Below are 27,529 nucleotides of genomic sequence, written 5' to 3' on the forward strand. Positions count from 1 at the left end.
GGTAAATTTGGTGTATTCCCCAGCTTTGAAACCTACAGTTCCTGTCCTTTTGCAAAATTGTGGAGAGCCATGTTCTGTTTGTCCTTTATTTGAATAGAGACACTAAAAGCGTACTTTCCATGAATTAAAATATATAATCATTATGTGGAAGTAAACTAGGCAATAAGTGATGATGAAATCATTTGGAGAAACTTAGCATGCTACAGACGTCTCATGCAGCAGTATTTCACACCATAACATCTTTTTACTCCATAAATATTTTCATCTTTCTTGCTGTAACTTGCATAAATGAATAAATGCATAGAAAACACTAATGATAAGCCCTAAATTAAATCTAAGCTCACCATCTTGACATTTACTTTTTAAAATATGTATGAGGCAATTCCTCTGATCTTTTTTTCATACTCTTACAAACACATGCTTACAAGTTATTTGTGTTTCAGGGCCAAGTACAGTAATGAGTAAAGGCTTCCTCCTCCTATTGCTGAAAGACTTTGTAAACTCGTGAGGGGTTGAGGATCAAGGTCTTAAATTGAGCTCAAGAGATTGCCTATCAGGATTAACCAAATGCTTCCCAACTTGGTCCCATTCAGCAGCAGGAATTGCTACATGCCTTTAACCCTCATTCTCTATCCTTTGAATTATCATTACCTACCAAAAAACTACTGAATTTTAATTTATTTCCGGTTATTTTCTGAAGCTATTTATTCAAGAAAGGTTCAAGACATTAGAAAAACTTGATGGACTTAATGGCTGAATTAAAAGAACAAGGGTGAAATGCAATACATACAAGAATTTCTCCCAATTGCTGCATATCCTTTGGTTGGATCAAGGAGAAAAAAAACAGCAATGTACTATTCAACCATAGGATGGCTGTGATTTTCAGTGTGTTAGGACCATAAAACTGAGTTTGTATGAGAATTTTCTATGGAGTAACTACATTTAGATGGTGCTTTTGGTCCATATTCGAAAGAAGAAAGCCAGGAACACGTGCAGAGAAGAGCTACAGGGACATCTGATTAAATCATCTCCAGGTAGCTCATCAACCAGAATTATTTCTTACTCTATTAAATTATTCCTCCAAAGAGTAAAATCATTTCAGATTGAATACATTACAAGCATAACATGTATTATAATGAAAGGAACAGAGTACCATTAGAAAAGACCTGCTGGTTGTAAGATCTTCCTCTTTGCTGTTAGAGGAAACTATGTAATAAATTTGGCAAGTTTCTTTTTTCTGGGCCACCTATAGACATTCTATTTAAATTAGAGGAGGGAAAAAATAGATTAAAAATAAACACAAATGTAAGTGAAGAACATGACTCATGAAAATTAAGATTTCTTCTTCTCTGATTTTTAAAGACAGAAGTATTACCTTATCCTTGAAGTCACCAAGGCAGATAAATTACATGCCCCATTCAGTGGTTGTCACACAGTTGGAAATGTTCAGGTATTTGATTGCAGTAAGTAAAGGTCAAGTAAAACCATAAGTTATAAAAAGTGAAGTCCAGATAGATTTTGTTCTATAAATTAAGGATTCTCTATGAACCTTACACATCCAATAGAAAGGGTTTAAACCTTACACTTGTGTGTGGTAAGCTATTAGTATCAGACCAATAGCTATTTTACTTACTTCTGGGTATATGGAATTTTTAATATAAACACACTTTAAAAAATATGCTAAATCAATTTTAGTGTGTGGTGTTCATGGTAGTGCATACTAAATTTAGGCAATTTTATCAGAATACCACGAGTTTAACATTTTCATTAAAGACTGTAGATTGCTTTCATTGAAAATATACTTTATATTTTCCAGGTTTGTAGCTTGCCTGAACAACCAAAAGGGGGCATTTCCAACCTTTGAGCATATTTCAAAATTTCATAGCTGTCTCCAAAAGAGCATGGACATCTCCTGTTTGGACTCTTTGCTGTTATTCAACAAATATCAATACATTGAAAAAATGGAGATACGGAAAATACTAGATTATTTGAATAAGAAAAGGGGGTTTTTCAACATCATTGAAGGCTCTGGAGTAAATGCAGAATGTTTCAAGACTTAGGAAGAGTTGCAGAATTTTGTTCTGTGAAAGCAGTATATAGTGCTTTCCACCTATGGTCCCTGCTTCGTTCCCATTACCATGGCCATCAGGAAGCTTAAAAGCCATAAGTTTGTGTCTCCATACTCTCACAAGTTTAAAGGATGAGATCATCCCTGTTCATAGGGGTGGGGAGATGAACCATGCCTTCACTGTCAGCTGAGCATAGCTCTGCACCCCAGCCTGTCCGTCAGGCTTTGCAGGCAGGTGTGTGCCCGGTCTCAGATTCAGGCTGAGTGCCAGGCTTTGGCAAATACGTGTGCTTCACACACCTGTGCACACCCACCACGACAGAGCCCAGAGTCTTGCTCAGGCCACTGGAACAGATGGGGAGGAGGGGGACCAGAGAAAAAAATTGACCATCAAATGTCTCTAACCAAATACAGACTGTGTGTTTTTTACACATGAATGGATACGAAGCATATGGAGCTCAGTGTAAGGAGCCTTCTGCCAAGCTGACAGTGAACCTCACTGGAGGTTCACAACCACCTGTGATTGTTTGTTCAAGGTCTTAAAGGAAGTCTGACTACAAAAAGTTTAATGCAGTCCTCTACAATTAAACCATTTTCCCCCTTCACCCTTCTGCTCTTGGTATCTAAATTCTGTAACAGCCTTCTGTCAGATTTGGTGTTCCTTCTTTCACTGAGGCCAAGAGCAAATCTGCTGCAGAGAGTTCTGAGATACTTAATTTGGAAATAGTTGCTACAGTTGTCTCAAAATGTACGCAAGGCTTAGGATGAACTGAAGCAATTCTGAAACTTGGAAAAGCCAATGAGCTTGTGTGTGGACTTCTGGAATGATGGTAGCTGCAGGAATGTGCAGGCCACAGACGACTCTGGCCTAAGCTTAAGCTAAGTGATCAAGACATAGATAAATGATGGGATGTGACATGAAAAATTGCTGAATATGACAGTGCGAGAAGCTGACAAAAAATTCAGAGTGCACTGTGAAATGTGGCTGGATCTTGCAGAAGGTAAAGGAGGAGGTATTTGAGAAAAGGTTGAATTTCACAGGTAATTGAAAGGGAGTACTGGGGACATTTTTTGGGCAATAATACCTGGATAACCCTATCAGTGCTACCATATGAAGCTGAGACTACCTAAAAATACCAGATTCGGGTACCAATATAGCAAAGCTGGAACCAGTTTGGGAAACCATAAATAGGGAAACGTTGTTGTTTGAGAGGAAGTAGCAAAAGCAAGGTAGAAGTGTGGTGAAAGGGAGGATGAAGAGCAGGAAAAGGGACAAAATGTATGCAGCCAATGTAATCAGATCTGTTCAGGACACTGGCTGGGGAGTAATTGTTTGCTGCAGTCTGACCAGGACATTAAATCAAGCTTGTCTGGCCCCACCACACAGGTTCAACGTGCCTCTGCAGGATGAAAAGGGAGGAGAAGGGGAAGCTTTCCTCTTTGGGCAGAGGAGTGCCCAGATGGACAGATAAACATTCTGGTCCTGTCAGGCCTAAAACCAGGCCTATCCCAGGCCTGGCAGCATCACATCGCTTCCTTATAAAGCACAGAGCGACTCACTTTATTGCCATAAGCCATGGCAATAAAGAAGTAGATAGGGTTATAGCAGAAGTTCCTTTCAATAATATGTTACCAGGATGATGATAATCCTTTCTTTAAAAGTAGCAGTAGTTCAAATAACATGCCATTGGAAGGATTGTATCCAAGTTAAATGATCATCAGCTGTTTCATGCAAATATATTATTTCAGTATGTTTCTTAAGAAATTAATATGAATGAGTATGCATGCCGTTTCATTTAAGCAGATTACTGCAGCCTCCCCCCTGGTTCTTAATCCTGCACAGTTAGCATAATATTTCCTTGTCATCTGGTTGCTTAATTTGGTCTGTTTAAGTGTTTATTGGTCTTGTTACTTCTTATTTTATTTTCTGCCCTAAATCCCTGCCCTCTTTCTCTCTTCTTTTGCACATGACTGGATGACACTTGATGAAGCAAGATAGCATTCCTTACCATAAACAGTTCATTTTTCTTTTCTGAGACAGAGACATGCACTGAAGCAATTGGTTCCCACTTCTTGTGTTTAAGCTAGATGGCTCTATAGCCAGTGTTTATGAGACGTTGGAGGCCAGCTTTTATTGGAAAAGTTTGTTCCTTAGTTGGAATGAAAACTCAAATTTTTGCAGATACTAACATTTCCATACCATATGTCTCTGAAATGAAACTGTGCAAAGGAAGCCTGCTGGTAATATAGCATTGCTGTACTCTGCAAAGTTTCCTGCTTGGTGAAGAAACCCTTTTTGCATCTGAAAAACATCTATGAAACTCAGATATTCCATGCCTGGAATTAGTGTGTAAATTTAGCTTCCCAAGAAGTCATCTGTGCTATGCTGATAAATATAATGCAGTAACATACTTTGCCTCCTCAGCATTTTTGCCTACATTACCCAACCACCTATTTTTCATTCAAAATTATAGATTAGCTAGCTCTTTCTTATGCTAAGAATGGTATCAGTTTTGCTGCCTTAATAGCTAAAAGGCACAAAATATATACATTGCTATTTAGACAATACAAAATGGCATTCTCCTTTCTTCTGATCAGCATCTACTATAATACAGAAAAACATCATGAAGGGCTCAGGAAGTTTTGTAAAGTTCCCTTTCCAGATGTACCCACCAGGTCTCAGGAAGAAGCCCAGCCATATTTATCTATCTTGATTTTGTAACAGTATTGAGTCACAGTTAAAACTCTTCATCCCAGTGATGGAAAGAGAGAAAAGCATTAACGTTTTATTATTTCTTAATCTTTTGACTATCAGAATTTAGTGGAGAAAAGAGAATGAAGCAATTGATCTTTCATCACAAATGATATATGATGGCATATTGGGAGTTGACAAGAGGCCTTCATATTGTAGATCTTTTCAGATGTGGCATTCACCCTTGAATGACACATCTGAACCGCTAAAGTGCAGCAACTCCTCTACTGTTAGGAATGGGTGCCTGTAAGTGGGGATTTATTTTCTTTCCTGTTTTTTCTATAGGTACTTGATTTATAGCCTATAACTGTGTTTAAAATACTTGTAAAGCCTTTGTAAACATACTTTTATTAAATTCCTTGGGAGAGCAGAGATCTGATTAAGGTTCACATTAGTCAGGAGAATAAAACAATAAGAAGGATTTTCCTGAAGGAAATTAAGAATTTACATAAGTGCAGTTCATGCCATGTGACTTCATCAGGAAAGTTTCATGAGAGAGAACTGCTAATTCCATCAGCAAGGAAGTTGTAGATGTGTTGCAGAATAGTTTCTTTGGATCCATCTGGCCTGTTCATAGATGAGTAAAACTATGAAGTAAATGGGAAAAAAAGTAAATGAAAAAGCCAAAGAAATAAACCAAGAGGTTTTAGCCCCCATTGGCATCAGGGAGTATCACCCTTCCCAGGGCCACGTAGCATATTCTGTGTTTTAAAAGCAGCTGTGTCATTTTTTATACTGTTCCTGAAAAATGTAAGGGGGTGATGAAGGGGAAAAAAAGATGTCATGGCATGTCAGTGCTGGCCAACAGCTGGTCACCCATTCTGCTCAGACATAAGGCTGTCCTTGGGGACGTCAGCCGTATGGCTTCTACTCTTTGCTCACCACACTATTTCAGTCAGTTCATTTACTAAAGCTTGTGTTCTGCTCTTGGCAAAGGCTTTCAACTGTGTTTACACAAAATTGAAAAGATCCTGCTAAGTCCTGGCTTTAAATTCCATTAGCCTAATTGCTAGGGGTAAATTGAAAGTTTTCATGGTGGATATAAATTTCTACATTAATTTATACAAAATACATCCCATCTTGCTGTTTGTTTAGAATTGTTGTAAAATAGGATTAGAAAAAAAAGATTTAGAGGCATCATGGTTAGAAAAATAACCTTACCTGCATAAATCAGCAGACTGCTGACATATGTCTGCAGGCAGCAAAACTTTCCCTAGATATATGAATGATTACTTGCCTCTTTCTCCTCAACAGCTCAACATAAAGGATGGCAGAGGACCTCACCAGGGAATGGTCCTGAGAGTTTGGGGTGCAAGTGCCACTTTTCAACCATATTAGTACATGATCTGATAGATTTTGTTGGCTTTTAAATAGTGGGTGGGTTGCTGAATTTCTACCCTAAATTCAATGGGTATTGCATAACATTTAAGGTAATCATTGGATTTCTTTAATGTGAAATGTAACCAGAAAAACTATAAAGCTAAAAAATTACCTTTGGACTATGGGATTTGACTGTAGATATCTGAAGTAAAGCTAGATTTCCCACCTGTGCTTTGTTGAAGAATGCATAACAATTATCCACTGACCAGCCAGCCTACAGCAGTGGGTATTAGCAGATAGTTCTCAGGAATCCAGTGTATTCCCAGATCTTGCGTGCACAAAAATTGAAAGGGCTTTGCCATGATGGTTTAACTACCTTTTAATAAAATACTAAAATGACCATACTAAACTGCTGAACTGCTTACTATGAGCTGTCTAGCAGCAGACTCAGCCACAGCTTGAAGCATTTCCCAACAATGTGTCAAGTGATCAATCTGTCACAGCACCAATACTTTCCTCTCCAGGGCAGGTTTTTCATCACCTTGAAAATGACAGAGTTGCTGAGCTAATCGAGGACAGTTTACAGCGATGTGTAGTAATTCAAGACCATACCTAAGTGATATCCATTCCTTCAAAATTCCATTACAGCTGTGTAACACATGCTTAGCTACTTATTTCATTAAAATCTGGTTTTTATATGTTGGTTGTACCAATCCTTCCAGAAATGTCTGATGAATCTTTATTAGCTACATCAACTTCCTGGGCAATCATTACTTCTTTATTATTTTCTTCTTAACAGCAATTTGATACTTAGAAGTGAGTAATGGAAAAAATATTACTGTTGTACGTATGATAAATTAAAAGCATCTATTTTCCTTTAAGAGATGGAGCAGTTGTAGTACTCTCTGAGATTTATTCATTTCTGGGGAAGCTCTGACACAGGAGGTTAAACTTGGTTTGGAAGCATAGTAATTTCCCCTAAATTTTTTGGGCTGCCAAATGATAACAAGAGAGCTTTCAGAAATCTTTTTTCTTAGGCATAAACCATTTGTCCAGTAAGGTCAACAGCAGCCAAGGAGAATGGACTGAAATCCATACCAGTGGATATATCAGTGTTGTTGCAGCAGTAACCAGTCTAACTGGACCAAAAACTTAAATGCCGTGAAGGAGTTGGAAGGCTTGGGACCTGTACAGGGAAAGCTCATCAGGGGTGAGAACCAAAACTGGAGAACTGAGACAGAACGAGGGATCAGAGGCTACCCAGGGGGAGCAAATGCTTACTATAGAGAAAAGACTGAAAAAGAATAGGAGGTAAGGGAAAATTTATTTCAAGAAACAGGTGAGCCATTTCAGAATTTATTAGTTGTGCTTTCTTCTGAACTGACAATATTTAATGCTTACCTATGTATGCGTTAAGGATTCTTACAAATCCTTAACAAAGGTGAGTCTTACCAGAGCTGTAGCTGCACTTCACCAAAGGCAAGACCTGGTGCCTGAGAACAGCAGCAGCCTGGGAGCCTTCCTAGAACGGTGAGCCAGGAAGGGCACACTCAGCAGTGCTGTTTCTAGTTGGCCAGATACCTTATCATCAGACTCAGAACCTTCAGCAAAGTAGGAGAGCTCATGAGATATTTAAGGGACAAACCTCTCAGCATCAAGGGAAATTCTACTGTTTAAAATTCCCAGATAATAGAAACTGTAGATAAAGAAATTGTTTAAAATGCATTCTGGGTAGCGGATGGAACTGTAGAAATAAAGATATGCATGACCCCCAGGGTCTCTTGGAAGAGACATACTGATTATCAACAGTACAAATTAAAAACTCAAAGTGTAGGAAAATGCCAGAATTCACATTGGCCATGTAACGTTATTTCACCCTTCTTGTATATGGCTGATATTTGAGTTACATGATCATCACCTCTATTTTCTGTGGTCTCCAACATCCCATAGGTCATGATAGATGGTGGTCACTGAAGAGTCATTCAGTTTCTTGTTTCCTGTCCACGGAATTATGTCCATGGAGATCATAGAATGGTTTGAGTTAGAAGGGACCTGAACAGTCATCTAGTTCCAGTGCCCCCTGCCATGGGCAGGGACACTTTTCACCTCAACAGGTTGTTCAGAGCCTCATCCAACATGGCCTTAAACACTTCCAGGGATGAGGCATCCACACCTTCTCTGGGTGATGAGTTCTTTTGCTCCTCGCAGCAAATAATCTCTTCCTTCTATCTTACCTAAACTTGCTATTTCAGCTTCTGTTAAAGAAACTGAATAAAATCAGCTACTATTTTCTAGAACCTTCTGAGTATATATGAGCAGCTATTTACATCACAAAATTTGTGCAAGTTTTAATAGGTCAGCAAAAGGCATGCTCCAATATGCAGATCACCTCTTTTCTCAAATCAACTCCCCTCTTGAATGCATGAGAACAATGAAATTTTTAAAGTCCATTAAAGGTTTAAACATGAAAAAAAATGTATTTTATGTAATCTCATCCTCAGAAACTGATTCATCATTTGAAAAAAAAAATTGCTTTGTTCTGAGGCAGATGTTCAGTATGGAATATGTCAATGGTTTATTGAATGGTTTAACTTAGAAGGAATGAACAAAACATTTGCATAGAAATGGAAGGTCAAGCTGACACTGATCTGTAAAGAGCAAATAATTTCTATGGAAGTGCATAATCCAGCAGCAAGTTTAGAAGCAGAGCTCCAGTCCACCTGACATTTTGCAGATGCTGAAAAAGAGCACAATTACAGTAGTTATCTCAACCTAATTACTGTCCCTTTGTACTCCTGCAAAGAGTCTTAAAGTGCCAATTCAATTTTCTGTTATTGGCAGTGATAAAGTCATACGAGTTGTTCCTGAGAGTGAGAGGGAAACACAGATCCTGAGGGCTGCATTCAACAGGCTTAAGGTGAGTTTGATTATTTTCATCTTCTTTTTCTGATCTTTTTTGAAGACTGTAGTGAGTTAACTGACTTACCTTTCATTTGGCACGTCAAATCATTTTATTGTCTGGAAAGATGTCTTTGCCCATTAAATTCCTAATTTACCAATAAAATAGCATATGCATTAGATTCATCATGGCTGAAAAATTTACCAACACTTACTTCCTTAAAGTAATATGGGTGCCACACTTGTAAATTTGCTTTCTTAGCTCTTCCACTCCTTGCTAACATACATAGTTGCTTCATTATCTGCTCAATGGTGTTACTTGAAACAGAGTTAATTCAACTTGTTAACATACAGAGGAATATGGGAAAGGCTTCAGTTTGAGAATCTGGCAGAATAATTTTCTAGAGGCAGTTGACAGAGTGTCTAGGGTAGCAAGCCAAAATCTTTCTTCCCTGGCCTTTCTCTGCAGATATAAATAAAAGTAGTGGTGCCACTGCAGCAGTGCAGCACAGGAGCACTCTGCAGCATGCTGCTTTGCTGGCACAGCTTGCGAAGGCAGAGGCAGTCTTTCCAAAGCAGTCTGGCCCACTGCCTCAGAGGATGGGGACTACCTGTAAGCCAGGTCTACAGTCCTGCAAAAAGGACTTGTATCATGCATTACCCCCAGGCACTGTGGGAAAGGGTTAAGCTTCATTATTAGTCACCAAAACAGCCTAACTGGAGCAGAATCAGGGGAATAATAACTTTATCAATATGTTGAGTGCCACAGCATTTGAAGCATGTGCAAAAACTTTGGGCTGCTCACGGCCTTCAACTCCAGCAAACTATGAGGCAGTCTGTGACGTAATTCTACCTCTATCATTGAAACATTATATAAACTGTTGTGTTCTCAGTGAAGAGCAAATGAAGGTGCATATAATTTTCTAGTCCAATAGTTAACATCTGGGATACAAGTAAATCAAGTCTCTGTTTGCATACCAAATAAAAGAAAAGTAAGGTGGTTAGAAGAGCTCTTACACCTTCCTGAAGCCCTTGCATCTTTCAGTTGTGATGAAGCTTCCTTGCCACTCTTTTTTAAAGAAATAGGACTTAGCTACCTTAGGTACCTCAGCCCAGGAGAAGATTTACTGCTGTGAATACTCCAGCAGTCAAGACATTGACACCTCATTAGCTTTAAGCAGGAAAGCTGAGGCTGTCTTCATCACATCTACATTTCTTAACGCTGTTTGGTTAGTTCCCCATGCAAGAGGCTGTGCTTTGTAACCCCCAATCTCAAGACATCCAACCTGTGCATATGTTGCATGAAAAATTTCAGTGTTCAACAGAGGCAGTGTTATGGTGCCATGGATTACCACGTTACTTTGCACTGTAATGCCCAACTCTCCTAAAGAATATTGTCTTGTATTTATTTCTGCACTGCTTATTAAGGACCTGATACTTACCTGTGAATGTTACTGTAACAACCCCAAAAAGGATACTTTGTTTTACTCCCAATTAGGGAAAAAAACCTAACTGTAAACCCAAGCAATACATGTGGAAGCTGGTCTTTGCATTAATTTCTCCCCCCTGGATGTTGGAACATAAAGAATGAGCACATGTGTTTTTTCCTTTCTCCTCATATTGTAAACCCTGCGAAGCAAACGGGTTACTCACCTTCCTGTAACTGTTTCTCATTACAGAGCTCCCTTAGGCTCCTAGAAAGAGATTCCTTCACTCAATTCCATCAAAGTGGGAGCAGTAGAAACTTGAATAAATAATTGCATACTGTAACTCTGAGAGGAGGATAGTAAAATTTTGGCAAACTTCATCGGAATCTGACTAGTTAATTAGAAAGTGATTGATTCTGATGAGAAACTAAGCTGAGGAGGTTGAAAGGAAGACTCAAAAAAGAGAGTGTAGTGATACCCAGTTTCATGAACATAGGCTGGGTTTGGCTGCATGTCAGGTGTTGGAGTTCTTCCATCTGCAGCTGCTGCATTGCCCATCTGCATCAGATGGAAGAGACACCCAAGTGGATAACAAGTAATATATATGTTTAGCATTAATTTATCATATTTCCACCCTGCAAAAAAATCCTCATGAAGAAGTGGATCAATAATAACACTCCTCAGAAATGCCCAGTCCTTACAATACCAGCAAGTCAATTGTGGCTGCGAGTCATCAGCCTCTCTGGAGAGCCATGCATTTAGAGTTGTGCAATTTTTAAATCTCCATAGCAAAAAAAAAAAAAAAAAAAAAAAAAAAAAAAAAAAAAACCAAAAAAAAAAACCTCAATAGTGCAAAATAAGGTGCAGACAAATCCCAGATATAGTCCTGTTGCTATCTTAACACAATATGCCTGATAAACAACAGAAACTTGAGCAGGAGTGCAAACAGAGATGTATGAATTGCTACGATTACAAAGACTGCACTTCGGATTTTTTTTTTTTATTTTTAAGTCAGAAAACCAGAGCTGGTTCAAATACGCATCTCCTTTGAATCTGTTTTGGTTTGAGCAGTAAATTAATACCAACCTGTTACATTGCTCACACATTCTGTTTCGCAAGGGGGAAATAAAGATGGAATCAGGATTCTTTCAATATGTTGCAGCACCCCTCTTGTCAGAGAGTAGAAAGGAGCAGAGACTCCTTTTTTATCACAGGATGAAAAGAGTCCTGGTTCATTTCTCTTTACAGCTTAGCCACCCTGACTCCAACTATTCACTGACTGCAGCAAGCTTCTGCTGTAGGTTTCCCTTGCAGCCTCTGACTGCTGGTTATTTCCAGCTGAACTATCACTGCAGGTATTAGTTTGCAGACTGACTGCAGGCTTTCACCTAGCTAGACTGTGACTGCAGGTTCCAACAAGAGGCTTTAATTGCAGACCCAGACTGACCTCACAGATGTGATTCTCTCTGCCTAAAAGCCGCCTTCTTCGTGATTCCCCCTCATCAGCTAACCCACTCTTCTTTATCACACTTACCTTTATTGGCTATAGCTGTGATTCATCAGGGGTGAGGCCATATTGGGTAATTAACACAGCTATTACTTATCAGGGGCGAGATCACCTGTATTTCCTTCTCCTACACAGAGACATTACAGTTTTGTTATATTATTCAGTGTTGAGCAAAATTCAGTTTTCAACCTGAGTTATGATATGGCCTGATAGTATTCTCTACCGTTGTCAGTATTATAAGAACAAGAAATGTCAATGAAAATAAAACTCGTATCACTTCTGTTGTTCAGTTGAGAAGAATACATGCACTTGGGTTTCAATTCAGATATGTTTTTCTACCCTGGAAAGTCAGTCTATTAGAGATGAGATATATTTCAGAGGACCAAAAGTCACACTCTCTAGGGATGTCAGGATTAGTCAAACAGGAATTGTGGCACAAAAGTCATATGGGGAGCCCAGTTTACCCCTGGTGTGAGCCATGCACAACATAAATATTTTGAATAATTTACCAGGACAGTGCAAGCACAGACTAGATTCTGCACAAATTAATTGTATGCTTGTTGCAGGATTTCCTTGCACAGAACAGACCATCTGTGGTAATAAGGCAAAGGGAACATAATCCATCCTGTTCTAGGCTGCCTCCTTGCTGTGTGTAGCGGAGGGAGGTTATCTATGGACTTGTGGTGTTATGTGTTCATTCCAGGCATTTCCTTCTGCCTTTAAATTTACACTTGTAAGGCAGAGTGACTTAGCCCTTTCTTCTGGCCTGCCTCTCATAATTCAAAGAATTACGAGAAAAACTCTTCTCTGCTCAGTTCAAATTACCCTATGATTCTGAAGCGCATTATCACAAAGAAGCTTGAAAAAGTGATCCTGATGATCCTATTGCAAAGGCAATGTATTTTAATGTCAAGGAGAGAATAAAGCAAATGCAAAGATACCCCTCCTTATTGTCTGCTTATTTGGACAAAGGGAGAAGAACCAAGAAGAGAATAAACCGGCATTGAAAGAACAGCAATGTGTCATTTCACTCGTTTTATCTACCAGCTTCTTAATTACTGTCCTCACTGTTTTTTCCTGAGTAAATTTGTCATTTACAGTCTGCTCTAACACCAGGGCAGTGGGTAAGGAAGTGGTGAGAGCTTTGCCTTTTGCCATGCTGAAGTCAGTGCCATAGAGGTCAGCAAGGTCCATCCCTTTTGGGGAAAGCACCAGACACCAAAGGAATACTTTCCCAATGTGCATTTACAGAAATCAACACCAAGACATCCTTGAAGAATCATCTTGGAATTGGCTATATATCTTGATGTGTTTGAAGTATCTTAGAATGTGTCCCCTGTGATTAACTTGGACAGTGACAGTTGAGCTAAAACATAATCCACAAAATTCATATAGAAATATGAAGGACTACTCAGTGTTTTTAGTTCACTTGGAAACCTCTTGACGTCAAATAAGACTGCTCTTCTACCAATACCTGAGCTATAAGGTTAATTCACACACTTTTACAGAAGGTGTAGTCCCTAAGAACATCTTAAACCTAGCATCTGGAGCTCCATAGGAGGGATATTTGCCCCCCCCCGCTTTTTAATAGGGAAAAAAAAAAAAAAAAAAAAAAAAAAAAAAAAAGTCCGTGTAATTCTTGGTGTTACAAATCCCTGAATTCTACCTGAATTGTCCAAGCTCTGCTACCATATGAATTCCATTGCCTGTATGGAGTGAATAATGGATAATAAGCGTTTCGTTCCACACATTTTACTTTTCTTCATGAATTGCCCAGTGGCAAATCACATAAATCATAATCACTTGCTGAGTAATTTCCACAAATTAGTTTTGGTCTGTAGCTCCATTGCCCACAGTACTTTGTTATTAATCATTATTATACATTTATTCCTTCATAGGCTGGTTCTGTTAACTTTAAGGTGACAGATCATTGTGCTTTTTCCCTGGTGGGATGAACATAGCATGTAGATCTCCACTGCCAGTAAAAATAGTCAGCCCTAAAGATTAAAATTTTTCTGCCATGAGCTCTGTAAAATTGCCTGAACGTGCATGTATTTAACCAATAAACTCAGCTACTGTAAAGAAGAAGAAATATAGAAGCCTAAATATACTTAGGCAAATCAGCTGCATTCCAGCCTCAAAGCAGCAGGAGGGGGCTCTGGCCTGAACCACTGTTGTCTCAGCCAGGCTGAGCACAGTTCCCTGCACCTCCCCACCAGCTCCTCACTACAGGATTACATCTCTCCAGAACAAGTTCTCAGGAAACTCTTGTCCATCAGTCATGACTGTGTATGCAACTGTTCCTTAGGGCAATATGTGAGGTCAGAAGAAATGAGGCAGGTGGGGAACAAAGGGCCATGCTCTTTTTTGAGGCAGGAGATGGCAGTTTCTGGTTTTCACTGATTGACAGAAGTAGTAGCAGCTGGCAGATGCCATCAGTATGTGTACAGCAGAATCCCTTGTCTCCAGCATGTTCTTATATAATTTCTTTCAGTCCCTGTGGGGAAGAAAACTAGGACCCTGGTAACTGTGCTTCCTACCAGAATCCTTAGACACTTTTGGCACAGACCTTGTGCCAAAGCCCACTAGAGTAGATGTGACAGTGAGTATGACAGGGGTAAATGATGGTGGAGCTCCTGCCTTGATTTTCATGTAAGATGTATAGTATGCAAGTATACTATACATGTATAGCAAGGACATTACATAGCAGTGCTGAGGAACATTTTCATGTGGTTGTGATGGACTAAAATGCAGCAAATACTTTGACAATTCAAGTGCAAACTCATGGGATTATTTATTTTCCTAGCTATAGATCGCTGTCCAGCTTTTAGATTGGCTGCCGCTGTAATGCCATGAACAGGTACCATAATTTCTCTTTTTATAGATATGGTACAAATCTTTGATCCTGACTTAGTATTTAATACCAGAAGTATCTTTTTGCTGGTTCACTATTCCACCCTAATAATTTCCAAATTTTTACAGTAATCAACAAATGAAAGAGAAATACCTAGGATGATAGTACCACAGTGACATGAATCTTACTGCCCATTCTCTGTCCCCCAGGACTCCTCTTGTCCATCTGCTGTCCCTCTGCTTTGTACACCTCTCCAATGACTGGCTATTTTCTCCTGCTCTTTGTTGTTGAGAAGACAATTTGAGGAGCCTGTTGCTGATTTATGAACCCTTTCATGGTTTTAATTCTGTTGGACCTGACTGACAGAAACAAATGCCACATTCCCAAGTGCTTTACAAAGAAATGGGGATTTTCTTGGGTATTCAGATGCAGCAGATCCTGTTTATCTGCTCTGGAATTTTCCTTTGTAAGCGTTACATTTGAAGCAGTACTTCATTTGAGCCTTGACTGATAACTTCTACTCCATTGGTAGTCTACAAGTACTTTTTATCACATAATGCCTGACTGGGATCGGGACTGTTTGTATAGGTAGCAAAGAACCAACGGCTCTGTGAACATTCCTGGCATAATAAGAGTTAGACCACTCATTCTTCAGTAGTTTTTATAAAAGAAATTCCTGGGCACAGCCAGGCACTTCTTCAACTTCAGGAGGAGCCAGCCTAGCAGGCCTTGAAGCCAGAACTCTATTCTCTTTTGTTTGTTTTCTAGCCCTTAGAGCAGCTGCTTATCCATTGTAATCCCTGAATTGATCCTGTCATTGCAGTTCAGGGAATCAGAAAAAATGTCTCATAGGAGACATGGGAAAAGGATCACTTGGCTATAAATCTGATAGTTTACACCTCTACAGGAAAATGCTTGAAAAAGCTTCAGAGGACAAAAGCCTGTCTGAAATGCAGTAAGAAAGCCTGTCAGCCCAAATGGAGCTATTCTTATTTGCAGAAGGAAAGAACTAGCTCAGCAGCCAGGGCTGCCTACATTTTGCTTTGCACCTACAGCAGATATATCTATATAGGCAGATGCTTTAGTTTTCAGTCTAGATTTTACCTTAGCTCATGATTAGGGTTCCAGTCAGATATTAGAACATTTCAGATACACAAGGAACATCAGGTGACAACAGAGGGTATTCATCGCTGTATCAAAATACATGTTTGGAAACCACTTGCCAGGCTCAGAAGGAAAATGTTGTTGCAGAAAAACTTTAGTGGGAAAATACAAGATAGAACAGAGTAGCCCACATAGTGACAGTATTGTTCTTACAAGACACAGAAAGCTTGGAGTTTCTGAGATGAAAGGAATCTGCTTCCTCTAAGGAAGCCTGAGCCTTAGCTCTACGAAGTCATCAGCACACCCCCAGTGGGAGCAGAATCAGATTCAGGGCTTACTATTCCATTTCCCATGAGGTGCAGCAACAACTGCAAATTGAACCAAGCTATAAGTAGCTTAATAATAAACAAAAGAAGGGTTTGGATTTTTTTTTTTTTTAAATGAGTCTGTTAAAGACTTTTTCACATCTTTCAAATATACTTAGCCCAATGGCATCTGTACTTGTAAGAACAGATATGCAGTTACTATATAATTGAGTATGAGTTTTATCTCAGTGACTCTCTTGAGGAATAACCTACAGGTTCTTTTCAGTGTAAAATTATACCAGTGTAAACAGAGTGGGAAGACCATTACTTCATTACAGTTCCACAAAGATTTGCAAAACTCAAAACTTCAAGCTGTGCATTGTTCATGTTCTGTTCCTGCCAGTGTTATGGTTGTTGCAATCCCATGAATCATTCCAAATTTAATGGCACAATTACTCTTACCAGCCTCACTGAAAAGCAAATAAATACTGAGAAGTTAGAGCCAGTAAAATGTCTAGTGCACTCAATCAGAAACCTAAATTACTTTGCACAGGGACTACCTTGTAAGTCCTTTTAGAAAGCACAGGGAATTCCACACTGGATTGCCAATGGACCATTTTGCAGCACATAAAGGGCAGCTGAAGCAGATTGGCAGTCAGGACTGTCAATTAAGTTCCTTAATTGGCAGGAGCAAGTGAGGATGAAATCAGTCCTGATCCTGAAAACATTTACAAGGGTGAAGACACTCCAGAGGAGCAGTTCTGCGCTTTCCAGGTCAACCACAGCACTGCTGTAATTATGCAGTAGTGTCAGAGAGAACAAGAGTCATTCTTGCTTGCTTCTTTCTTTTCAGATATTCCAACAGATGTCTAAAATTCTGTTGCACACTGTACACGTGCATGTGAAGGGTGTTTGTGTGCATACATGTAAGTGACTGTGTTTCCATGTATTTGTGATCAAAACTTAGGTGGTGTCATGTGTTGGCACAGTTTGGTTTTTAGTTGGGGAGGAATGTGGAGTGTTTTTCCCTGTCAGGACCTTGGAATTGTTTTGGAAAGGACAAGGACCTATCAGAAGGCTAGTTTGGGATATTGGCATCTGTTTTGACCACTGAGAATGTTAAATGCGACTTTGGGAAGTACCCACATAAACCCTGATGTTTTGCAGGTCGGGCCCTTTTTCCTCCTGGTCAGCTGAACAGGTAACATCAGGTTGTGGCCTGCTGCTCACCCCTCCGCTTTGGAGCGGGGGGAGCTGGCCCAAGGCCTGGCCGGGCTCCATCGGCTCCCGGCGGGGGAGGAGAGGTTGCAGCTTAACATCAACTACTTTTTCAACTTCCCCCGAGCCCCTGGAGCAGGGAGAGAACTCTGCTGGGCCCTGATAACAGCTATGGGCCCCTTTGGGTTGAGGCCACCTCAGTTCCAGATGGAGAAAGGAAAGAGTGGAGGGAGGAAACCCAGGCCAATCTGAAGTGCAGTGGGGGGAGAGCCTGCTGCCGGGGGCAGAAATTACATGGCCACTGCAGGCCTGGGCAGATTTAACCCTGTCCTGGCAACATGAAGCTTCCAAGGCCTAACCCTGCCCTGAGACAGTGAAGAGACAGAGTGTATGTAGAAACGACACCGCATGAAGTCAGTGGAGTAAGAGTGAAAGAACTGATAAAGATTATTCAAAGAGGGATTGAGGATCTGGACATTTTTAACCAGACTTCTGGTTAAAACTATGGAGGAATGGACTGTTTCTTGTTACATCCTAATGTTGTTGGGGGGAATGCTGGTTCTAATCAAATTAGGGATTGATATGATTGAGATTTAAGTGAGAATCTTGAAGCCCCTCGCTCCTGGGGTAAAAGGAGGTCTCAGCCTTTGAGATGAAGATGATTTTAGAGAGAAAGTGATTTGAAGCCCTCTGCTCCTGGGTAAAAGGAGGTCTCTATGTTTTTTGAGATAGGGACGATTTTAGAGATAAAAGAAGAGAATCCTTGTTTTGTACTAGAAGAAACATTCTTAAACACTACCCCAAATACAGTGAGAGGCCCATGAGTAGCCGGAGGAAAGGCTGCTAATGGGCAGGACTGCACAGCTGCAAAAATTCCGGGTAGTTGCAGATTTTTGACATTGGGAGCCACTAGGCTGTTGTAGTCTTGTGGTGAGTGTCTCCATAGGACTCTAGAGAGACTCCTCACCCAGAGTGATGAAAGATTATGTTTAAACGGTGAAACTGACTGAAAATCACAGGTTGTGTCTCTGCATTGTTTTGTAGGAAAGTTAACAGTTTGTAGGGGGAGAGAAGAGTGTTTTGAAGTTTAATTCTGTTTTGCTTTGTGGTTTTTTTTCAACTTCTCTTTTTCCATTCTTTTAGTGTGTGTTAATAAAACTGTTTATTTTTAAGCTTAAGCCTGCTTTGCTTTCTCCTGATCTTCTCCCACAGAAAGAGAATAAACACTAAGACCACTACACTAAATTTGGCAATCAGAATTTAGCAAACTTGAAACCACTACAGGTGGTCAGACCTCTGAGGATGCCAGTAAGACTAAAGTGTTTTCTACTTCTTTTCTCTGCCTTCTGCTATTGGATATATAATTGAAAACATATCTAATGACTTTCATGACTGCTTCTATACATGAGTATATGGATATAAATGGGAAACCCACATTTCCTGAAAAAGCCCATGAGCAAAGAGTACCCCTGCTTTCATTATTGACTGCACGTTCCCTTTTACAAGAGACTCAGAAATGCCAAGCATTTCAACTGATGGCATCATAACAGTAATTATATTCTGAACTTTACAGTTGACAGCATTTCTCAAAGAAATCCATTCATAGTGATGTTAAGGACAAGGCCATCTTTGGCACGTGTATTGCTGGACACAACTCAGTAGGTATAAAAACTGGAATTGCTAGGTAATAAAACATAAAACAAAATTACTGTCTTCATGGGGAATAACACAGATAAATCATAAACTGTTTTCTCCAGATACTAAATGTAAGTTATGGCAAAGTTATTCTAGTTATTTTCATGACAAACATCAATCATCTCTGTTGACTGATACATAATTGCAGACCTGATGAGAGCACTAAGCACCTTCCTTTCAGGCTAAATGGAAGATGAAATTAAACATCTGCTTATGAAAAGGTAGTGAGGGACAACTGGAGGCTACTGCCCAAGAAAATGGCTTTAATTACAAAGGCCAGCCTAAACCCCATGGTCTAAAGAAGCTGGAGATTTATTTCAGTGACTTGAATTTTAAAAAATACTGTGGGATTTATGCAGCCATGAGAGTATTTGTGGGGAAAAGAAGGGAGACTCTTCTTCCCAGGCTTCTTTTCCATGGGCATGGAACATGCTGGAGGAAAACTGATTTAGTGAATAAAAAACTCCCTGTTCTGTGTCCTGTCTTGGCAGAGAAAAGAGTTTTCTGGACACCATTTGTGATATGTAGAATTAGACTAACAAAGTGTTTGTATTCCTGGAAAATTATTTGCATAATTTTAACTTTGGAAAAAATTCTGAATTCTATTAGTTAAGCACCCAGATCTGTTTAAAATATCTGTCCTTTTGCCTTGTGCTGACTTTTCATCACTGCACTGACCAAAACCTAGAGACATAACTAATGAGTTCAGGGCTGCTATACCTTGGAAGTTGTCCAGGTAAGAGTTGATAGATTTATTTGAGCTGTCTTTAGCACCTCAGTTTAAAGAGAAACTGCCTACAAAGAAACCTGGCTTTCATAAGCAAAAACTGAACCGCAGGGACTTTTGTGGGACAAGTGAGGTTGGAAAAAGAACAGGCAGTTAAAAAAGACTACTTTTTATGTAGTCACAAAGTGTAATCTCTTACACTTTCTTTGTTAAATAAAAGCAATATTATGTTTAAATGCTTTGGAAAAAGAGGCCTGCCTGTGTGCTCTTACATACCATTTTTTCCTCACAGAAAGCAAGTCAGGATGCTCATGAGATTGTGGGAAAGAGTGCCTCTGGGGAGCCACCACTGTCCCTAAGAACAGGTATTTGTGGTCACACTTGAGTGGCAGGTGCTGAGTAATTGGTCTCCTGGTCCCAACTCTGAACATGCTGAAAAATCTTGCTTGGGCTCTGCTTATTATCCAGAGGCTTTGAACATCCCAACACCTTTCAAAGGCAACCTGCTGCTTGAAAGACAGGAAAAAATGTGCAAATAAGAGTGTTCTGCAAAGGAGATGAGAATATTAGGTTTGCAGACATGTTCTAAAGCATATTGCTTTTCTTCTAGCCTCAAGATACCAGGTGAATTTTGAGGTTCAAATATTTGGTTGTACACTCTGGGAGTTTTGTAGGATTTCTGCATCAGTTTGTTTTGTAGCTGGAGAATCTTCCTCCCACCTAGCAAATCCTACCACCCATACAGCAAATAGAAATCTTTTGGCACTGACTGGTACTCAACAATACTTATAAAGGCTCATGTGTGGTGTGTGGGGGTAACAACACCCCATCACAAAAGAGTTAAGAGGATAGGACAGCAATTAGTTTCACTGCCACTCACTAGCCAGCACAGCCCAGCACGGAAATCCAAGACATATTTGTGAGAGGAATGATGTTGAAATAAGAGTGATGACTTCAATAAGACCCTCAATATCCGTGGGAGGTGCAATGATGAAATGTCCTGAAGATGACAGTGAGTAGAGGATAGTTGGACTTGCTCAGTCCAAATATGCTTGCTCTGAAATCCATCTTCTGTTTGTCGGTTTTCATGTACTTGTCACACCAAGGACAAGCTGACAGCTGCAATATATATAAGATGTCTGTTGGAGAAACGTGTTGGTTGTTAGATGCTTTATAAGGCAAAATCCAGCCAGTGACTGAAGTGGTATTCTGGACAGCACAGGTAACATCTCCCGGAGAAGCACTGACTGCTTCGTTTACGTTGCAAAGGATGAGGAGCGGGAGTCAAAGGAAGGCAAATTACCCAAACAGGGAACTGAGATGAAGCTGAATGATTTGCATTCTAAATACGAGATGTTTTTGTCTCACTTCCAGGACAATGCAAGGAGTAAAATACTGCATTTTTACCAAAAGAGGATAGTGGCAATATGCCACAGATTTCATTAGTTAAAAGAAGATAGCTTCTGCTTTTGATATTCACTTATAGCCAGTAATCTGAGGAACAATTTGAATACCTCAGAACCTATAGAGACTGGTGATATAAATAATAGTGTGAATATTGGTTGGTTTATCCTCTCCATGGTGAGTTTCACCAAAATAAATCCTGAGTGACTGTCAAGAGCAAAGACGTGTTTCAGGTGTATATCAGCTGTGATTTGTTGAGGTTTTTTTCTGTTCCAATTTTGTGTGCTTAGATACTGCAGTTGGCCAGGAGAGACTTCCCTTCAGTTGTTCTTAGCTTGTATGTAAAAATTTGTTGTTATTTTTATAATGATGGCTCAGGCTGAGCTGATTGATAGACTGTTATTCTAAGAGCAAGAAAATTACCCTTTCTGATGTATATTTTTAGGAATAAATCTTAAAAGTCAAATACACATAACTAATGTGTGAAATTACCCTTGTTGAACTGGGGGGGAATTTCACTGGATGCCTATAATTTATCAAAATATGAAAGACAGATAAACTAACAAACATAGGCTGTTAGCACAGTGAGACAATCTTTATTTGTAAGCAGCATTTAGCACCATTTAATTCATGACTTTGGTTTTGACTGACCATCTGTCATAGCTGCTCTCAGCTTCAGAAGCCTCATGAACTTTGCCACTCCTGGTGTTAGACTTCAAAAGATACTGCACCCACCCACCACTATGACTTGGATCCAGAGACCATATTGTGGCAGCGTGAAACAAAGAGTGGTTTTGGCAAGAACAAGAAGAGGCTGGCCCTGTGTTTCAGTTCTGCTCCTTCCAAAGTAGCAGACATTTAATTGGATTAACTGGGATGAGGTCACCATTGCTGGAAGAGGTAGCACCAGGTTCGGCATCAGATGCTCTCTTAGAAATCAGAATATTCTTACTCAGGGTTATTTGAGAAAGAGTGAGAAATAAATCTGTCTCCTTGTAATCTCCCTGTTGCAAGATTGTAGTCCTCTTGCAAATGAGTTCCATAGCAAGACCAGGTGAATGCATTTGATGTTTTCAAATAGCTTCTATGGCAGAAAAGAAGTGGAGAGCTTTTAAAGTATAGATTATGTAAGTCTTTTTAAATACCTGGAGAGCAGTGGACCTCCATGAGCTGTATCAGGAGCTTCATCAGTGCAGCCTAGCACAGCTGATTGCAATAAAACAGAAAAGACAAGACAAAGAAACCAAAAGGCATTTGTCAAGTATTAATCTTTTTTAGATTCTCTTTAAGAAATGTGTGGACATGTAGTCAGTATCAATTTCCTTCCTTGTATTCAGCTCACAAACATATATTTAAGGCCTGTGGATCTTGGCATGCCTATTTGTCATTTTGATGCAGAGATTGTTGCTCAAACTCCCATTTATAAACTCCTATGAATATCCAGAAGTTCTGGAAAGATTTTTGTTGACTTGTGTTCTTTCCACTGTCCTCACACTGGCTGGGGAGGAACTGTGCTTGCCTCTGTTGAAGAATATGTGCTAGTACACTATTTTACTACAGGGTACAGTGAACACTGTTTCAAATCCCTTTGAAAAAGGGATTTGCAGATTTTCTTGCTTTCTTGAAAATTCATGTCCTGGCCTAAAATATCCAAGTGTATTTCAGATTTGGCAACAAAAGGAAGTAAAACTGGACGAGAAACATCCCTTAGGTATGTACAGATAGAGATGGCACAATAACAGTAGTGATATTGTTTAGTAGCTATAATTTTTTACAAGATTTTAATAATCTGATTATCTTAATCATGTTGTTTTGACATTTAATATAAAATTATTGTGTATTCATTGTCTTGGTGACCTGTTACTGAACTCTGATCAGCTTATTATCAAGAATATAGCTTGAGCATATTTTGCAAACAGCACTGGTATGTGCTATGCTTTCTATATCTGTTTAGCATTTTTTTGCTTCCCTAGTGAACACAGAAAATGCTTTGCAAAATAAAAAAACTCATGGACTGCATAGGAGCTAATACATTGGGAATGTATAGTAGTCTGAGGAGGTGCATGAAGATGGAAGTAGCTTTTGTTTCGATCAGTTTGAGGCGGTGTATTCTGAAGACTGTTCTCTGTTCCCACTGGCAAATCTCCCAGGAGAGTTGTGGTGAGCTGGACACAATCAATCCTCAAAATCCGCTCTGTTAGCGTAGGTGTCGAGCTGAACCAGCCGATGCAGTTTTATTGTCTCTATCATGCCTAGAGGGTTTGCCCTGCCTTCAAGCGTGCCTTCTCCTGGACTTCCCCACCTACACTGAATGCATGTGAATTACAGGTTGGTTCCTGCACTACAGGTGGACTTGTGGCAGCCCAGCAGCCCCTTCCACATCGCCGAAGGTAGAGTCACCGACGTGCGAGTACCGCAGAACACGACGCGGAGCCTGCTGCCCTACCTCCAGCAAGCAAACATCCAGTACACGTAAGCCCATGCTTCACTTCCCACGCCTCACTCCAGAGACCTGGCCTTCAGGGCAGGTCTGCACCCACCACGCCAAGTGTGCTCGAAAATACGTTCCACATCACAGCAATTAGGCTGGCAGACAGCTAGGCATTGCCAAGAAAACAACCGCTTTAATGGCAGAGCAGAAAATCTCCCACAGGCAGGCAGCTTTAATTAAATGTCCTCCTTTGGAGTCAAGCTGAAGTGTTTTCAATGTATGTGAAATCACATCTGTTCAGAGAGGGTTGGTAATTGCTAATTCTGCAGCCTGCTTTGCCTCTTTCTTTATTTAGCACAAGTAAGGTTTATTTACAAGTGAGCTGCAAATGAAGAGGCAAAATTTCTTCATCAATTATACTGGAACTACTTCTATTATTCTCCATTCCTAGTGACCAATGCAAGTCATACAGTACAAATTCAGACCTAGGTTGACATATCATTTAGAGTGCTCCTTAAAAAAATTCAAGGCAGTTTTGGAGTATACTTATCCTTTCATATTTATCCTCATGATATACTGGACAAGAATAATGATCTTGTCTTTAAAGCCTTCTCAATGACATGCCTAAGCATCTGAATAATCACTTGATGAGTTCTCAAACATAAAGACCTACATGAGGTTATTTATACTTATTTCTCAGTGATAAAAGGATGTTGTAAATCATACTGTAGATGTATTTATGTATACATATGTATAGTGCTCATCGGAATCCCATTTTTATCAAAACAATGCTCTCTTAATTAGTTGTTCTAAAAATACAGAAACAAACATAAGGAAATTAAGTATACTAGCTCCATAGCTGCAGTTCAGAGTGACTTTCATGTGGGTTCAGCACTGCTTTGGTTTTGTTTATGTTTAAAACTGAGATGGGGATTTTTCTAATTGTTTTCCTGTGCATAAAAAAAGTTCCCTAATTACTGTGACCCAGCAGTTGTATTAACGTCTGCTGCTGTTCCTGCTCACAGTAATCACCTTTAATGAAATGACAGAAGGGCATTTTATATGTGTTATAAACACTCTGTACTTGAAGACTTCTGCTTGGGTTGCAAAGCCATGTGCAAGGGCAGGATCTGCCAGAGCAACACGTCTCTGCAATTTACCTCAAAAAACCTGCTACAAATGCTAGCACAGCACTGGATTAATCTTCCACAGAGAAAATCTCTCTTTTGGCACACAAGCTGTGTGTAGTTGGAAGGAAACTGGGCAGCATTTTACCAGGTCCAGACTTGTCCTTTGCTCTCCCTCTTATGCTCCTTGCTGCCCGTTTTGGATGGCCCCAGCCATTAGGAGCAAAACCCTGCAAAGCTTCAACAAGCATGTGCTTGTCCTGACAAGCCTCCTGAGATTTGTAACTCCACAAGAGCCAGGAGGATTCACCCTGAGAGCAATAACAGCCATAGTCAGGGAGCAGCAGGAGCAGGCTGGCCAAGCACAGCCATGCCCACAACACAGCTGGGGACCACGGCTCTGAGCTGAAGTACAGCTCCACAGCCAAGATTTTGTACAGCTCCTTTCAACAAGGCTCATTTTCACAGTATTTTTTTTATTTTTTTTTTTTTTCCTCACACACTACAATGGAGGTAAGTTTCTACATCCCTTTTGGAACTGGAAAAGTCTGACTCAATCTCCAGGTAAAATTTCAGCTTGATGCAGTGATGCTTACCTAAATTATGACAAATTTACAAAGTCAGGAAGCATTTCAGCATCCCTAATAATGACGAGCACTTGCCTGTCAAACAAGCTTATCCTTCTTAGGGTTTGAATTCATGACAAGATGGCCATGAAAACAAGCCAGGCATCAGCTAAACTCTCTGCACCAAGCTGCGTCAATTGTAAGTTTTCTGGTAAATAGCCACTTACATTGCATTCAGACCTGAGGGACTTAAGAGCCTTTGTGTTATAAGCACACACAGTACATAGTCATTTAAAAGTAAAGAAAAATTATCAAATCTCATTTAGAGTACAGATGCATCAGTTAACAGAGTAAGCGTGATTCTGGTAGGTGCTTATCCTAATCAGAATTCTGCAAAGTTGTCCAGAATTTTTTTTTAATATTAGATGCCCTAATGACTTGAATAAAATCACTCCTTTAATCAGCTTTAGAGTACTGGTCTTGTAGTATATATAGCACCTTGCAAGTCAAGACTAGAATCCTTTAGTTTGCTTAATGAATGTTGCTGATGTAGAACAATGTAATTCCTAACTACTTCACGAATGCATTGGAAGATGAGAATAACGTTTACTTTGATTCTATATGTAGACAGACCTATTACCTAGGCATCTGCTGCACAGCTGAGTTAGGTGCAGAGTAAATGCCATTTCTTTCCATTTTCTCCGATCACAGAAGCTAATGCCTATAAAAATGTAAAAGGTTGAATGTGACTGTCTTTTTATGGGAATGGTGAATAAGTGGCATGGTGATTACACATTGCCATGCTTTAGGAAAAGGGGCCATACCAGGATGACTCTATTTTACAGTAATGTTGTTACAGATATCCATGACGATATTCCCAGCTTCTGCTACTGTCTGTCTGTCTGTCTGTCTGTCTGTCTGGATGGATGGATGCTTCAACTCCTTCATTATAATTACTTATAGATATTTTCTATATTATAGTTTGTATTTGTGTTATTTATTTTTGCCGTAAAACAGGAACGTTTCAGCTTACACAATTCTTTATGCATTTTGCTTTTAGTGCAAAGAACTTCTCACTTTTTATGCAAGTATATTTAACTTTCACTTAGTATTTTTCGTGTTTTTCCTGAGTGATCTTAACAAAACTTGCAAACAACTACAGCAGAATAGTGACATAAACAAAGCCCACTTTAGATTTTTTTGTTTGTTTTTTCTTGTTTCAGACAGAATGATAACGCTACCAAGTTCTTGATTTTTTTGTTTTGCCTCTACAACTTGTAGCTATTTGTAATGTTCCATGCCACTCCCAAGAGGAACTGTGTCCATGTTCTCCTGAGCTTACAAATATTTTTAAATGGTTTGAAATCAGTTTTTGAAGATCCATGATCACGTAGTATAATTGGATTATAAAAGAAAACAGTAAATGCTGCTCCATAAACAAATGAAAGTGGGTGCTTATTCACATTGGCTACATTATTTACATAATTCTGTTTTATTTATTTAACAAGCTTATTGTGTTTTTGAAGGCACTGTTACATTTCAAAGCAGCTGGAGTATTTATTTGGCAGCTTATATTCAAGTGAGCCTGAAGCACTTTATTGTCAAAAAGTAACAGATGAAGTAAAGTCAGGATGGTTTAATATCTGCTATATTTCTTCTAAACGTGATTGTTGTTCTGATTTAGCTTGTGTTTTCTTCCAGCTTTCAGTAATACCACTATCTTTTTTTTACCTAGAATTCTCATATCAGACCTGCAGGAAGCAATAGAAAACCAAACTGGAGGAAGGTCCCATAGGAATCGAAGGTCCCTCTCTGAGTATAACTATGAAGTGTACCACTCCCTGGAAGAGGTGCATTAAAATTTATGCTGTTCCTCTTATCTACTACAATGTTGTATTTAGTAAGGCTAAGGTTTCATTCTCTCTACAAGTTCTGGTTACCTGTCCATCTTCAGAAGTGTTCTAAGTGTTTCTTCTTCAAAAATAGGCACTTCCTTAAAACAAAACAAAAAAATAATATTCAACAAAAAAATAAATTAAAGACTTATCTTTATGTATAACTATCTTTCAGAGCATCTGAGTTTTGTTTTTAAAGTAGGTCTTTTACTCTGGTGGAATAAGAGATAT

The 27,529-nt window shown here is 39.5% G+C and overlaps 1 protein-coding gene across 1 annotated transcript in view; it reads left to right on the plus strand.

Moving 5' to 3' along the window:
- The window catches only part of CPA6 (carboxypeptidase A6), a 68,743-nt gene that overhangs the window by 12,602 nt on the left and 28,612 nt on the right, over positions 1 to 27,529 (plus strand). Inside the window, exons 2-4 of the mRNA XM_040068161.1 lie at positions 8,944 to 9,057; positions 23,627 to 23,751; positions 27,139 to 27,253. Of these exons, the coding sequence (XP_039924095.1) occupies positions 8,944 to 9,057; positions 23,627 to 23,751; positions 27,139 to 27,253 (354 nt within the window). The remainder of the gene's footprint in view (positions 1 to 8,943; positions 9,058 to 23,626; positions 23,752 to 27,138; positions 27,254 to 27,529) is intronic.

This window comes from Hirundo rustica, chromosome 1 (assembly GCF_015227805.2).
Source record: "Hirundo rustica isolate bHirRus1 chromosome 1, bHirRus1.pri.v3, whole genome shotgun sequence".
NCBI lineage: Eukaryota > Metazoa > Chordata > Aves > Passeriformes > Hirundinidae > Hirundo > Hirundo rustica.